The 14,237-nt window shown below is 51.6% G+C and overlaps 1 protein-coding gene across 1 annotated transcript; it reads left to right on the forward strand.

The window, feature by feature from the left end:
• The first annotated feature begins 1,131 nt into the window (after positions 1–1,131).
• On the forward strand, positions 1,132–13,416 carry ADAR (adenosine deaminase RNA specific). The gene is made up of 15 exons (XM_054001224.1): positions 1,132–1,224; positions 2,375–3,901; positions 5,175–5,360; positions 5,443–5,604; positions 6,017–6,158; positions 6,344–6,549; positions 6,761–6,917; positions 7,807–7,978; positions 8,864–8,957; positions 10,306–10,434; positions 10,542–10,675; positions 11,197–11,379; positions 11,819–11,931; positions 12,375–12,502; positions 12,812–13,416. Exons 1-15 carry the CDS (start codon positions 1,214–1,216, stop codon positions 13,050–13,052), a joined length of 3,585 nt encoding a protein of 1,194 aa, XP_053857199.1. The 5' UTR covers positions 1,132–1,213; the 3' UTR covers positions 13,053–13,416.
• The last annotated feature ends 821 nt before the right edge of the window (positions 13,417–14,237 follow it).

The raw sequence follows: 14,237 nt of genomic DNA on the forward strand, positions 1-14,237 counted from the left end.
GGCCGGGGTGGGGGGGACAGGGACATTCGGCGGCGCTGAGGGCGCGGGCCGAGGGAAACACCGTCCGAACCGCAACGCGCGCCACCGCCTCAGGCATTCGCTCCCCCGGGACGCAGCGGGAGTGGCGCTGCCTTTTAGCCGGGGGGACTGGGCGGTTATGCTGCCTTTCCCGCAGCGGAGCGGCCGGGCCGAGCCGGGCCGAGCCGAGCCGTGCGCTCCCCGCGCCGAACATGGCCGCGCCCGGGCCCGGGCAAAGATGGCTGCCGCGCGCCTCCCTGCGCAGGCGCGGGGGGGGGGGGCTCGCGTGCGTCATCAGCGTGCGCCGGCAGCGGCGGCAGAGGCGAGGTACGGGGGTGCGAGGAGGGGGCGGCTGCGGGCCCGGTGTCGGTCCCGGTCCCGGTGGGTTCCTCCGGCCCCGCAGCGGCTGCGCACCGAGTTCAGGCCCCCACGGGCCTGCGTGGGTCCCTCCGGCCCTGCCTGTCCTGCAGCGGCCGCCGGACCCGGTGACCCGCGCGGGCCCAGGGCCGTGGTGCGGCCTCCAGCGCAGGCAGCGCCCCGCGGGCGTTCGGAACGCGCTGTGACCGTGTCCGGGCTCCGCCAGGTCTCTGTCGGGACGGGGCTTCCGCAGGGCAGAACGCGTAGAATAAAAGCCTCGACTCCCGGCTTTCGGTGCTCGCCGCCCTGTCTCCCAGCCCGCCCTCCCGTCCGGTGCCCTCCGGGCTCGGCGGCCTCGTCCGGGCGAGCCCCTCGGGCTCGCGGTGCCGCCACTGCCGCTGGATGCGCGGGCCCGGGGCCGCCGGCTCTCCTTTGGGGTGTCGCTGAGGGCGGCAGGTGTTCCCGCAGCCGCTCCTCGTGTGCGGACCGGCACCCCGTCCCGGCGGCAGCTCCTCAATCACGGGGCCGCGCCGCCACGGGGACCGGGGGAAGGAGCTGCCCCGCTGGGTTCGCTTTCCCCCCAGGTTGCGCCGCTGGTGAGGAGCCTGAGGATTGCTCCCAAAGCCGGGAGCCTGGCTGGGAAAGCCCGAACGCCGGCCAGCCCCCGCTGCGAGCTCCCTGGGCGGGGCGGAGCGGCCGCTGCGCTGCGGGAACCGAAACTGAAAGGGAAGGGAGCTCGCAGCCATCTTCCGCTCGGTGCCGCTCAGCCGGGACGCGTCCTGCGGGTCGGCTTTTCTTTTTTTCCCTGTCTTTTCTCATAAAATAATTTGGCGTGTGGATGAGACTGAGGTAAGAGCGTTGTGGGTTTTTGTTTTTTTTTTTTTTTTTCCCCAAAGCCTATTTCATCCTATTTTTGCCCTGCCCTTGGCTCAGGGAGCACTTTGTACAACGGGGTCAGGGCAGCAGTGGGACTCCCTCGGAGCCGGGACCTGTCGCTCTGCACTCAGCCTCCCCGTGTTTCTTGTAAAAATAAGTCCCGGTGAAGGCAGCCGAGTGCTGTTTAATGAAAGCGAAATTTAAATTGACCTTGAGGGAGCTTTATAAAGATGAGACTCGGATCAGAAAAGCGATCTTTGTGACGATAGGTGCTGTAAGGAGGTCACGGAGGAGCCAGGCAGAACGGGGTGTGTATCATGTTCCGTGTCTTTATCCTCTCCGTTTTGAAGCAAGTCTTATCGGAAAATTAGAATATGCTGGCTTGGATTCCTAACTGTTAAAAAGCATATTAATGGTTAAGTCTTACCCCTGCACCCCAGGGGGGCAGCACGACTTTGTGTGATAGGGTGAGATTTGGGCTGTAATGGAGAAAAACATGAATCGTTGCCAGCTGCACACCTATCCAATTTCTCTGCGTGTGATCACTTTCATTCCCCTGTCGTGTGATGTTTTACCTCTACAGGTCACATAGTGTCCAGGGAGGAAACAACATTTGGTGTTTCAGACTGTTTTGGCCGTGAATCTGAAAATAATTGCAAGCCTGTTGCAGCTCTGTTCTGTGTGACCTTGCAAGTTGCTCCAGCTCACCTCCTTGTGTTCCTTTACCTCCTCAATGCCCCCGTTTCTCAGGTTGTAAAGTAGGTCTGAGATTCTTCTCTCCCTTGAGGCAGGGCTAGTGGAGCTTGCTGTGTTTCAGGAGTGCATCCTGAACAGGCCACCCAGCCCCGTGCTGGAATCAAGCCTTACAGGAGCAGAGGGCTGCTCGTGGCAAAGCTGCTTCTTTGGGACCTGCAGTTCGGGGCTGCTGGTTCTCTGCTGGGCAGCCAGAGTTTGCCATTTGTGTTTTTACAGGGCTAATTTAGACTCCTAGAAAAGTAGGGGAAAAAAAACGGACGAGTGAGAAGATGAAGTGCCTCAGTAGCTGGGAAGCTGTTTAAGCTGCGTTTCTGGAATGCTGGCGTCGTGAAAAGACGTTCTGAGTTCCTGTGTTTTTTCTCCCCAGGGCAGGAGAGCGTGGAGTGTGTGGCAGCTGCTCTCCTGGCTCGTCAGCAGCCTGGATCCCACGCGTGTCCCAGGAGTGCGCTATGATCAGCGGCGCTGGGCGAGGCAGAGGCTCCTACCTCACCCAGCCAAGGCATAACTACCCCAGCACTAACCGAGGTCTTTTTAACCACCCTCGTACCCCACAAGAAACTAATCAGGAAACCTTTTTACACCAGCAGTTCCTCCCAGGGCAGGACGCTGAAGTCTCTGTGTTGCAGGGACAGGGATCACACAAGGAGTGGCGCTCCAGAGGCGGGCGAGCTGCGGCACCGGCTCCTGCAGGCAGAGGTCAGCCCAGCTCCAGCAGGGCTGCGGGCCCTAGGTTCTCCAGCCGGCATCCACGGGTTGAGACTCTGCCTCGCTATTGCCCTCCGCAGCACCATCAGGAGAGCTCCAGGAGAGATTCTGATGCTGTGAGGCTGAATTTCCAAAGACTGTCTCTTGCTGGGCAAGACTATGAGCAAGAAATTCTGACTGTTTTCAGGCAGCTTGGGGAGGGGAGGATTTGCACGGCTAATGATCTGGCACGTAAGCTTAAAACTAAAAAGAAAGAGGTCAACCGTGTTCTGTATAAACTCCTCAGAGAAGGCAAGTTGCACAAAGAGGGAGAGACACCGCCACTGTGGAGAATTGCCAGCCCTAGTTCAGGCAGAGAAAGAAGCCCTACTGACCACAGTGCCAGTTGCACGGATCCAGCAAATTGTGAGAACAGAGGAGAGCGGAGCACGTTTGGCTTGGGAGACACAGAGATGGCTGAGACAAAGGAGAAAATCTGCAACTACTTGTTCAGTGTGGTGGAAACAACAGCTCTCAATCTTGCCAAAAACATTGGGTTTTCGAGGGCTAAGGATGTTAACGCATTTCTTAGCGCTCTGGAAAAGCTGGGAGATGTCCACAAGCAGAACGCAACTCCACCACGATGGTCCCTGACAAACAGGAAACGTGAGAGGATGCAGATGAGGCTGAAGGCCAGCACAATAATGCAGATGGCAGATGCCACACCTCCCGAGTCAGGTCTTCCCTCTTCCTTTGTCCCTCCGTGTCCCCCGGAGGTGACTGCAGCTTCGCCAGCAGCAGTGAAAGAAGAAGAAGAAAGTGCCCAAAATGAGCAGCAGCCTTTGGGGCAAGCTGGTCAGGGCAGTGTCAGTGACACGGAAGCAGATGCATCTGAGGACACTAAGCCTGACTTCTCCAGTTTGAGTAATTATGATAACTCAGAAAACAGCAAGTGGACCACAGATGATATCCCAGATAATCTGAATGCTATCAGCAAGCAGCCTGATAAGTCAGAATGCATCATGGATTCTCAGTCTTCCCCCAGTTATGCTGCCCAGTTCGAAACTGCTTTCCCATGTACACCTGCAGAGAAACTGATAGCTTGTCAGGAGAAGAACCCAGTGAGTGGCCTTACTGAATATTCCCAGTACACATACCAACACTGTGATTTCATCATGCTGGAGCAGAATGGACCCTCTCATGAGCCACGGTAAGAAAATGTCCTGCCTTTTCTGAGCTCTTTTTCCATAAAATGATTTGACTTAAACTGAGTTCACCCACTCAACTGTCCTGAAGGGGCCTGCTGTTAATGTTCCTTACGTTTCAGAAGGATTAGCCTAGTTGATTCCTTGCATCAGCTTAAAAAATAAAGCAAGGCTAAAATTTAACCCGAGGCAGCCCGGTTTTGGCATTCCTCATTCTGAGCAGCAAAGATGGGATTCATTTCTTCACTAGGTCCCATCTAATTACTTGCCTTCAATTTGACCATATGGGGAGAAATTGGTATTTCTAAGCTGCCTCTAAAGATGCTTTCACCCTGGAAATGGTGTAAAGGGAGCCCAGAACAAAGTACTTGGGTGCAGGTGTCTTTAAGTTAAAAAAGGTGGCCCCAGTCTGGACATTTCTGTGTTGTAGCAGGTCAGAGGCAATTCTCTGAGCTGGGCATGTGGCATGACACTGCAGTTGGCTAAGTCAGTCTCTGGAGTCCCTTGCAGAACCATGGCTGTTACTGAGCATAAGTGAGACCAAGAAAATCTCCATATGTGCCACACTGGAACATGTCAATAGATCCACTAGACGGGAAAATTGGCCTGATTTCTAAAGATGGAGTCCCAGGGTTTTGTTATTTTGTGTTTTTTTGTTTGTTTGTTTTTTTAAAGAAATAATCTGAATGGATTCAGCACCATAATCCCTCTCCAGATCTGGTTTGATCCACTCTCCTTGGAAGCAGATTTCCAGGGCTGGAGGATGGAAGATCAAGTTGTTTGTTAGAGGTCACAGGCATGGGGGAGGCAGGAATGTCAAAGGCAAGAGGTTTATAAGGCAGCACCTTTCTGAGATGGATGCCCTGGATAGCCACGGAGAATGCCAGAAGGAGGGGGTGCAACTGAAACAGTGCAGGCTGCTTTTGAGCTTTCTTCTTCCTGGCCAGGAACCACAGCAGAGCTGCTGCCTGCATACAGTCATTGCCTGTTTCTGGCACCTGTGGTGGAACAAGGCAATTCATCCTGTTCCTTCAGAACAAAACGTGGAGCTGCTCCTCTGTTGTGAACAGCTCTGGAAATGTAAAGAAACAAGGCCCAGATGCAGTGCTGCTCGGGTACCCTTGGGATTTTTGTCTTCTGCTCATGACAGCCTGGATTTACTCTCCCAGCTGGGAGCTGGCTGTTTTTTCTCCTTTGAATTCCAAGAGCAGCCTTGCTTGCTCTGAGAAGACCACACTTCTGCTTCTCAATATGCCCCTTTGGTTTTCTCTCTCAAAGGTTCAAGTTCCAGGCAGTGATCAACGGGCGCCAATTCCCACCAGCAGAAGCAGGGAGCAAAAAATTGGCTAAGCAGGAGGCAGCAGCTAATGCCATGAAGGTCCTGATGAGTGAAGTAGAGAATGGAAGGCACAGTGGAATTAAATATGAGGAACCATTTCCCTCCAACAGCTCGGAACCAGAATTGGTGAGTCCTGTTCTCTTTATTTTGTGAGGCTGCTCAAACAGTATTGAGTCTGGCACTGATTTCTTCCATCTTCTTCTTGTCGCCTTTGCAGCTGGAGCCAGAGCTGTCATCTGCAGCAGCTGCTCCCCTCAGCCTGCTTCCTGGGAAGCATCCTATCAGCATATTAATGGAGTATGGTCAAAAATCAGGGAACATAATTGAATTCCAGCTGCTCTCTCAGGAAGGCCCACCTCATGATCCTAGGTATGGCATATTCTTGTCAGCTTTGAGGGAGGGTGGAAACTCTTTCTTCACTGTCCTTCCCCTTCAGCAGTCCACATTCCTGGACTTGTCACTGACCTAGCTGAGTGCTCCTCTTAGCCAAGGATTCTGGGCATGGCTTGTCCAAGATATCTAGTTCCACAAGGAGACCCAAAGTGATGCCCTTTCTCAGAGAAAGGATGCTGTTTCTTCTGCCAGAGCAGGAGGAGGTTCCAGTCCTGTACCCTTCCTGGAGGTGCTCTACTGGAAGTGTTTAGGGCCATCACAGTAGATTTCAATTGAAGATAAATTGGAAATAACCTAAAAGGATTTACCTGGAAGTGGGGCATGGGGATAATAACCAGATTGAGACACATGTGGTTAACACTTTTCATGTACTATAATGTCCTGTCAGGTTCAGCTACTGTGTGAAAATGGGTGACCAAATTTTCCCTGCTGTGGTAGGAAACAGCAAGAAGGGAGCAAAGCAAATGGCAGCAGAAGTTGCTGTGAAGATTCTTTCTGGAGAGTCTGTACCCCATGTCTTGCCTGAACAGGTATAAAGAGCTTTTTTATAAGACCCAAGTGTTTGGAATTGGGTGTTTCCCCCCTTTTGTTCCCTATTCTGCTGGATTTCACCCCACAAGGTCATGTGGGGCAGAGGTTTGCTGCTGCTCTTGGCCTGCACTCAGTGCAGCTGCTCAATGTTTAACAGTTTTCTCCTGTCTTAACTCTGCCCTAGCCTGTTCCTAGCCATCACAGTGACCAGTCCATGCACAATATTGCCACTCCAGAGGAATCCAAAGTGGTGAAAACGAAGGGTGTTGGGGAGCTCATCAAATATCTTAACGTCAATCCTGTCAGTGGCCTGCTGGAATATGCCCGTTCCAATGGGTTTGCTGCAGAGTTCAAACTCATTGACCAGTCAGGACCTCCCCATGACCCCAAGTAAGTAGCAGCATCTGGCAGAAGGAAATTTTGTGCTGCTGCTGTTGTCCTAGGAAAAGGGCAGAAAGCTCAAAATCGCTGATGCCTTTTGAGATGGCAACAGGGCTAGATGCTGCCTCTGCCAAATCCTGTCCCTCTGATTCCCTCCTCTCTCCACTCTGAGAATGTAAAAACCAAACTGAAATCCACAGGTTTCTTGGTCTCCTTGTAGGTTTGTGTATCAGGCGAAGGTTGGAGGCCGCTGGTTCCCAGCTGTAACTGCACACAACAAAAAGCAGGGCAAGCAGGAGGCAGCTGATGCAGCACTCCGAGTCCTGATTGGGGAGTCAGAGAAGACTGAGCGCATGGAAGGGATGAGTGTCACTGAGGTAAATCTTCTGCCAAAGCTGGGGTTGTGTTTGTAGTCCTGCCTATCCCCCTCCTCTCAGTCCAGCCAAAAAATGCTTTCAAAATCAACAGTGATTCCCTTTGTTCTCTGCAGCTGTTGATAACCTGATATGGTTTTCCTGAAGTGGGTTAAATGTTTTCTCAGGGCACAGGCATGCCCTTCTGTCCTACAGGCCTCTGCTTTAGGGCTAAATTATTATCAGATTCTTCCACAAGCGTTCCTGTGGTAGAATAGGAACATGCTTATTTTTAATTATAACTTTTTCTTATCAATCCTTCCAAATTTCTTTGTGCTGCATTAAAAATTGTGTGTCAGCTCAAAAAATCCATGCATCAGATAAACGGAAAGCCCTGGTTGTGTCAGGATGGCTGTCCCAAACTTGGGCTGATATACATCACACTTAGAGTGTTGTGATCTCTGAAAAGCCTCATTCCAGGCAGTGCAGCTGGGGCTCTAAATAGCAAAGCCATCAGGGAGGATTTGTCAGTCAGCAGTGCTGGAGGAGATGAGTTGGTCTGCACTGGAATGACTGCATTCTCCTCACAGGCAGCCAGAGGAGGAATTCCTCCAAAGCCAGGAACAGATTTCCTTGGCTGAGTCTCTGGAAATAGGCAGGTTAGTTTTGTTCCTTCTTGCTCAGGGTTTTCCCTGGCATTCTCAGGAGCCCATTCCTCAGCCCGTGTCGCTTGCCGCTGTCTCCGATGCGGCTGAAGCAGAGCTCAAAGCCTTGGATGAGGCTTTCCCAGAAATACCTAAAAGAACTTCACCCGCCCCTTGTCACAGCACTGCCCAAAGCTCAGAGTTTTCTGCCTTCTGCTTGGAAAGGCAGAAGGACCTGCTCAGGAGCTGTGCTGTTGTCCCCATCCCAGCTCCCTGTGAGCGGCAGCACCCTGCACGATCAGCTGGCCATGCTGAGCCACCAGCGCTTCAACTCCCTCACGGCTCGCGTCCAGCACAGCCTGCTCGGCCGCAAGATCCTGGCTGCCATCATCATGAGGAGAGGAGACAAGGGCTTGGGAGTGGTGGTCAGCATCGGAACAGGTATGAGCAGCTCCTTCCTGTCGCCCTGGTTATCAAGAGTTTTCTAAATTCTTGTAGAGAATTCTTCTACATTCTTGTAGAGAACTTTCTCACACAACTTTCTGTAAATAACCTATTGTTTTGCATTCTTTCATAGAGGTGGAGAAATTTGATGTACAGGTAGTTTGTCCAGTGTCCTTGGAGAGGTGGCACGTTCACCCTCCAATCCACTGGCATCTTTTGAGAACTATAAAAGATTGGAGTCAGAAAAAATAAATTAGTCTCTTCATTGTGACCAAGGCTGTGCTGCGTTGTTTTTGCTTGTGTCATCTGGTGACATCTTCCAGCACGCTCGGAACTCTCCATGCTAGGTTTCCTTGTCAGCCACGGCTCAGAAATGGTTGTTACTGTAGGCTTCCTCAGAGAGGGTACAGAACGTTCCCAGGGCTCACATGGTGTCATGAGTGATCTGGTTAGAGAGAGAGAACTTAGCAAATGTGCCTGCAGCTATATTGCTCTTAAATCTTTGCTTGCATTGCTGCGTCCTGCTCTGTGCATCAGAGCGTGGGTTCCTCATGTGCCGGAGCACACGATCCCCCAGCCTCTCCCAGCTGCACGTACCTGATCTCCCCCCCTGCTTTGCTGCCAGGCTCCTACCTGGAGTGATGGGCTGAAAAGCCCTCGGGAAGGTACAGCCCCCCAAAACTCATGGAAGTTTAAGTCTGTCTGTCCCTAAAGTGATGTCCCTTTATTTTCTTAACTGCTTGTGATAGTGATTTAATAGGCAGGGTGCTGGTGCTGCTGCTCGAGAGCCCAAAGAAGTAAGACTTCCTCCCTCTGTCTCTGAAGCCATCTTGACTTTGATACCTGCCCTGTTATTTAATTCTTTGTGTTTGTTTGTTTCAGGTAATCGCTGTGTGAAAGGGGAAGAGCTAAGCTTGAAGGGAGAGACAGTAAATGACTGTCATGCAGAAATCATTTCTCGAAGAGGCTTTGTGAGGTGAGAAAAGGGGAAACTCAAAAGGAAAAGGAGAGGGGCTTGCCAGGAGCTGCTCTCCCATTCTGGAGGGATGTGGCTGAAACACACCCCTCGATTTTTGCTGTGCTGAGAGATGCTGTGATCCTCAGACACTGTTTACTGACGTGTTGAATAGAGGGAAGTTATTTCTGATAAGAAGGGGCCATACCTGAATGATGCCCAAATAAGTACTGAATGGGAGACTTGCCAGGAGCCCAAGGGCTGCATCTGATGTACTTAATATTAAGCCTCCTGCTGAAGCTGCTGGGCTGATATGCAGGGTGCTCTCCAGCCTGAGCACAGCTCCTGCCACACCAAGCCACTGCAGGCTTGTTCTCCTGGCCTTTCTGGGTCTGAGTGTAGAAGGATTCAGGAAAACATACTGCATATGTTTGCTTTGATAATGAACATGTTTTTCAGAGGCTGGAAAGGGTTTTCCCAACTAAACTACACAATTCTTCTCTTCCTCTTCTCCTCCCACATTCCCTGTGGCAGTTTTTAGTTTTTGAAAACTAAAGTGAGATGAAGTTGGACTGCTTGGTTAACGTCTGTCCTTCAGTTATCAACAAAAAAATCAGCTGCTTCCTCCAAGCCTTTGTGTGCTGCCACTGTGCCCTGCATTCCTCAGCAAGGGAAAATGTTGAGGACAGGTCTCTGGGAAGTGATGAATCAGGATTGCATCTTGTTTACTGTCTGTTTCAGCTGTTAATCTTGACAGCAGTGGCTGCTCTGGCACAGCAGAGTGAACTCTGCCTCTCCTTGCAAAATCAGTCCCTGCACAGGCTCTGCTCAAGGACTGGCTGGGAGGCTGCAGTTCTTCTTTAGTCCTTGACATGATGTTGGGAGACCTCAGGGTTTTCCCTGGCCAGAAGCAGCCATAAAAGACCCATCAGTGTAAACAGATCATGGGCTCCTTCTAATACCACTTGAATTCAGCTGCCTGCAGGGTTGTTCACTTTTAAAGCAAACTTGCTGCTGACTAAAGGTGCTGTTAACAACCTTGAAGTCTTCCTTACATTGGGATCAGACTCATGTGAGCAGCACCCAGCCAGGCTCCTTCTTTTCTCCTGCCAGAGCTTCCCTTGGCTTCCTGGACAGGATGCTGCTTTTCTACTGCTTGTCCTCTGCATGGCAGAAAAATCTGCTGGATTTTTTGCCCTTTTTGTGCATCAAGCATTGTTCGTTGGCTTCCCAGGCATCCTCAGCCAGAGCTCCCGGTCTCTGCTCTTCCATGTGGCAGGAATGGGTGTCGTGGGACCCTGCCCGTCAGTTGAAGCACTTCTTGCCTGAGGAGCAGAGCAGCCTTTTGACAGGATGGTGTTTTTTTCAGGTTTCTTTACAGCGAGCTGATGAAATATGACCCGTCTAATCCTTCCTCTACAGAGGAGAGCATTTTTGAGCAAGCGGGAGGGAAGAAACTCAAAATAAAGAGCAGTGTTACCTTCCACCTCTACATCAGGTTGGTGGGGGGGGGGTTGGATGACTGGTGTCAGCAGCACTGACACACCCCTGGCCCTGGCTGTTTCCTGTACAGTCAGTGCTAACCAGGGAGGGTTTGTTCTCTAGCACAGCACCGTGTGGAGACGGAGCACTCTTTGATAAATCCTGCAGCGATCAGGCGAACGAGGTGGGACAACCCCAACATCAGCCTCTCTTTGAGAACCCCAAGCAAGGCAAGCTGCGGACCAAGGTGGAGAACGGTGAGTGCAATCACTCCCTGCACCGTGGGGTGGCTTCAGTCCTCTCCTGGGAGCCTTTCTGGTGCTCCAGAGCTTCCCTATCCCTCTCTGTGTGCTGTTGTGAGATTTGAAGCATTGAGGAACCAAAAGAGGTAGATACAAGGCTTTAGAGAGTCCCTTTCCCCTTCCCAGGAAGGCTTTAGAGAGAGTCCCAGTCCCTTTCCCCTTCCCAGCTCTTCCTCTTGCACTACCACGCTTGTGAAGTTTGCAGCTGAAGTTTGATGAGAAGCTCAGATCTAGGTCTGTGTCCTGCCTTTCAAGGCAAGTTCTATTCTGCTTCAGCCATGTTGAAAATTACTCATCAGTACCCAATACTGATGAGTATGAACCTGGTGTCACACTCATCAATACCCAATACTGATGAGTATGAACCTGGTGCCAGACTCTGGCTATCCAGAAGTGTCTTGTGCGGTTGCTGCTGGGGTTTTGATTTGTTGCATACCTGACACTATACAGAAAAGCTTTTTTCTTCTCTTGTGCAGGGGAAGGTACCATTCCTGTGGAGTCCAGTGACATTGTTCCCACGTGGGACGGGATCCAGCATGGGGAACGGTTACGAACCATGTCCTGCAGTGACAAAATCTTACGCTGGAATATTCTTGGCTTGCAAGGGGCATTGCTGTCACACTTCCTGGAGCCAGTTTATCTCCACTCTGTTACACTCGGTGCGAAACCCTCTGTCCTTCCAGGGTAAAACTAGGCTGCAGTGACAGCTCGTCTCACTCCCCAGTGTGATGGCAAAGTTTGTTTGTGGAGGGTGTAGGAGTAACAGACTGAAATGTCTTTCTTGGCAGAGCTGGTTGAAAATGCAAAAGGAGTCTGTGGATTTTAGGCTGTGGGTAGAGTCAGTGTGTCTGCAAAGTTCTGGATTTTTAGGAAGCACATGTGATCTAGGAGAGTGAGACAAAAACTGCATGTTTGTGTCTTTAGTGATAAATGTTGCAGTCTGTAGACCATTGTCTTACACACGCAGGATACATGTAGCTATGATCCACATGCTGTGAGCTTTCAGGGGCCTGTGAGCAGTGCTGCACATTCTGGGGCTTGGCCAATCCATCACCTGTGCCATCCTGTTTCCTCACACCTTTACTTCTGTCTCCACAGGTTACTTGTACAGTCAGGGTCACTTGACCCGTGCCATCTGCTGCCGTATGGAGAGGGAGGGGAGCACACTGAAGGAAAAGCTCCAGGCTCCATATCACATTAACCATCCTGAGGTACTGCAGCTGCAGCACTTCTTCATCTTTGTGCCCCATTCCTTTGCCTGTGGGTTTGGGGGTCCCTGAGGCACTCTGCAGGGAGGGTCGTTGTGCAGCAGCCCTCCAACCAGGAGCAAGAATTAGTGACCAGAAACACAGAATCATACAGTCAAGGGCTATCCTGAGTTGGAAGGGACCCACAATGTCTCATCAGGTCTAGCTCCTGGCCCTACACAGGACAACTCCAAGAACCTGCCCTCTTTGTGTCACCCCACAGTTTGGGGGTTACTGGCAATGTCTTAGTCTGGAAAAAAGGACATTAAGTTGCCTCTCTAGCCTTCAACTCCGTAAGAACCTTTTCCTTGTGGCTCTGGGAAGTTTGGGATGAGCTGAAACTGTGAGGGATGAAAGGGGCAAGAGACTCAGGCAGCAGGACCAGGTTAAGCTTCCTTCTCGTGCAGGTTGGGCGAGTCAGCGTGTATGACTCTGCAAGGCAGACAGGCAAGACGAAGGAGTCATCAGTGAACTGGTGTCTTGCTGATGAAAGCGAAGTTGAAATCTTGGATGGCACCAAAGGGAAAGTAGATGGGTAAGAAGAGCTTTTCCTGACACTGCCTTTTCCTGACACTGTCTGAGGGAAGGGGGGCAGCTCTGAGGTGGGGAGTACACTCTGCACTGTTACAGCACCCTACACGTGGGGAGGGTTGGATAGAGGAATTTTAAACAGACATAAGCAAGCACTCCTGAAGGAAAACAAAATGTTGCCCTGCCTGGACCCTACCACTGAGCCCTGCCAAGCCCAGGGCTCCTCCATCATGGGATTTTCCCTGAGCCCCCTGCTTCTCTTGGCTCTTCTCAGTGTCCTGTCCCTCATTGCTGTCATTTTCTTCCTTCCCAGGGTGAAGCTGGAGGTGTCTCGTGTGTCCAAGAGGAAAATATTCACCCTGTTCCAGCAGCTCTGTGCAAAGAACGAGCGCAAAGACCTGCAGGGCTTCTCTGTGTACTCGGATGCCAAGGAGGCAGCCACAGCATACCAGGCAGCCAAGCAGTGCTTCTTCAGCACGCTGGAGGAGCTGGGCTATGGCAGCTGGATCCGCAAACCCCAAGAGGAAGAAAATTTCTCTGTCCTTGATGTGTAAGGAGTGGGGTGTTAACGTGCACGGGCTGCGCATGGCTGTGCTCATCCTCCTCTCACCACGTTTTTGGAGTGGAATCAGGACTGTGCAGCAGTTTCCTCGTAGGCCTGGCTGCCTTGTCACTGTCACTCAGACCCTGCGTTTTTAAAATGTGCATGTAAATGATTCTCCTGTTTTTTAAGCAAGGGCAGGCTCAGTCCCCATTTGCTTTTTTATAGTTTTGTCCCTCCTTTATTGTTTTTTAAAGAAGGTACAAGAAACCAGAGGAATTTTCAAGACTGTGAGCTTGAAACCTTTGGACCATGTTCTGCAAATCCCTCTGGCAGGTTTTGAGGCAAATTTTCTCCTTTGAGATTAAAAAAAAAAAAAAAAAAATCAGGCTGTTGACTGGTTTTCTGTGTCTCTGTTGGAAGATGACTGGCAGCCCAGCCAAGCTGGGACAAGGGACTGACCTCTGCAATGTGCAGCCATAGGACCAGCATAACATTCTGCATTAATAACAAAAAAGAAAGTTTCAGCATTGTAGGACGTGGGTGTGTTAAATGCTGCTGAGGTGAAGAGGGGTCCATGGTGGGGTTTGGAGAGGGACAGAGCATTTGAGATGAGTTAGTATTTGCTGAATGATGAAGGGAGCCAGGTAGAGTTTGGAATTGAGCCTCTTACCTCAAGCACAGGGATCATTGGGCAGGGCTGGGCTCTGAAATGCTGGGGCAGAGCCCTCCCAGCTCCTTCCCTCGCTCTAGGAAAGGGTGGGGTGTCTTGTCTCTGGCCTCTGGGCACCAGGGGTGGCTGCAGGCCCTGTGCTGTGTCTGTGTCTGAGCTGAGCCACATGCCAGAGATGCTGGTGGAAGGTGAGCAGTAGCAATGCTGTTGCCATGCAGCAGCAGTTTGTTGGGTGTTGTTGAAGCAGCCCCTTTCCCTGTATGAGGCAAATGCTGGCTTTGCCTGGGATGAGAGCCTGTCCTGTCTCATATGAGACAGAGACCAAAAGACCTGTTAGCATGGAAGTGAGGAGCTGGGAGCAAGAGCCCAGCTCTGGCTGTGGATCTCACAGGACAGCTGAAGGCAGCCAGGCTGGGGCCAAGCAGGGTCACAATTGCTGAATGTCTGGCTGTTAGTTCACCCTGCCTGCAGCTGCCCCTGGGCATCCCCTGCCACACAGAGCTCTGAGGGGAAGAAACTGCCTTG

The sequence above is a fragment of the Vidua macroura genome, chromosome 29 (assembly GCF_024509145.1).
Source record: "Vidua macroura isolate BioBank_ID:100142 chromosome 29, ASM2450914v1, whole genome shotgun sequence".
Taxonomy (NCBI): Eukaryota; Metazoa; Chordata; class Aves; order Passeriformes; family Viduidae; genus Vidua; species Vidua macroura.

What these genes read in the sequence shown, in the direction of transcription:
- ADAR (XM_054001224.1), top strand. An exon ending in GGTGGTCAGCATCGGAACAG is followed by an intron (nt 7,979 to 8,863) that starts GTATGAGCAGCT and finishes TGTTTGTTTCAG; the next exon opens with GTAATCGCTGTGTGAAAGGG. An exon ending in ACCTTCCACCTCTACATCAG is followed by an intron (nt 10,435 to 10,541) that starts GTTGGTGGGGGG and finishes TTTGTTCTCTAG; the next exon opens with CACAGCACCGTGTGGAGACG.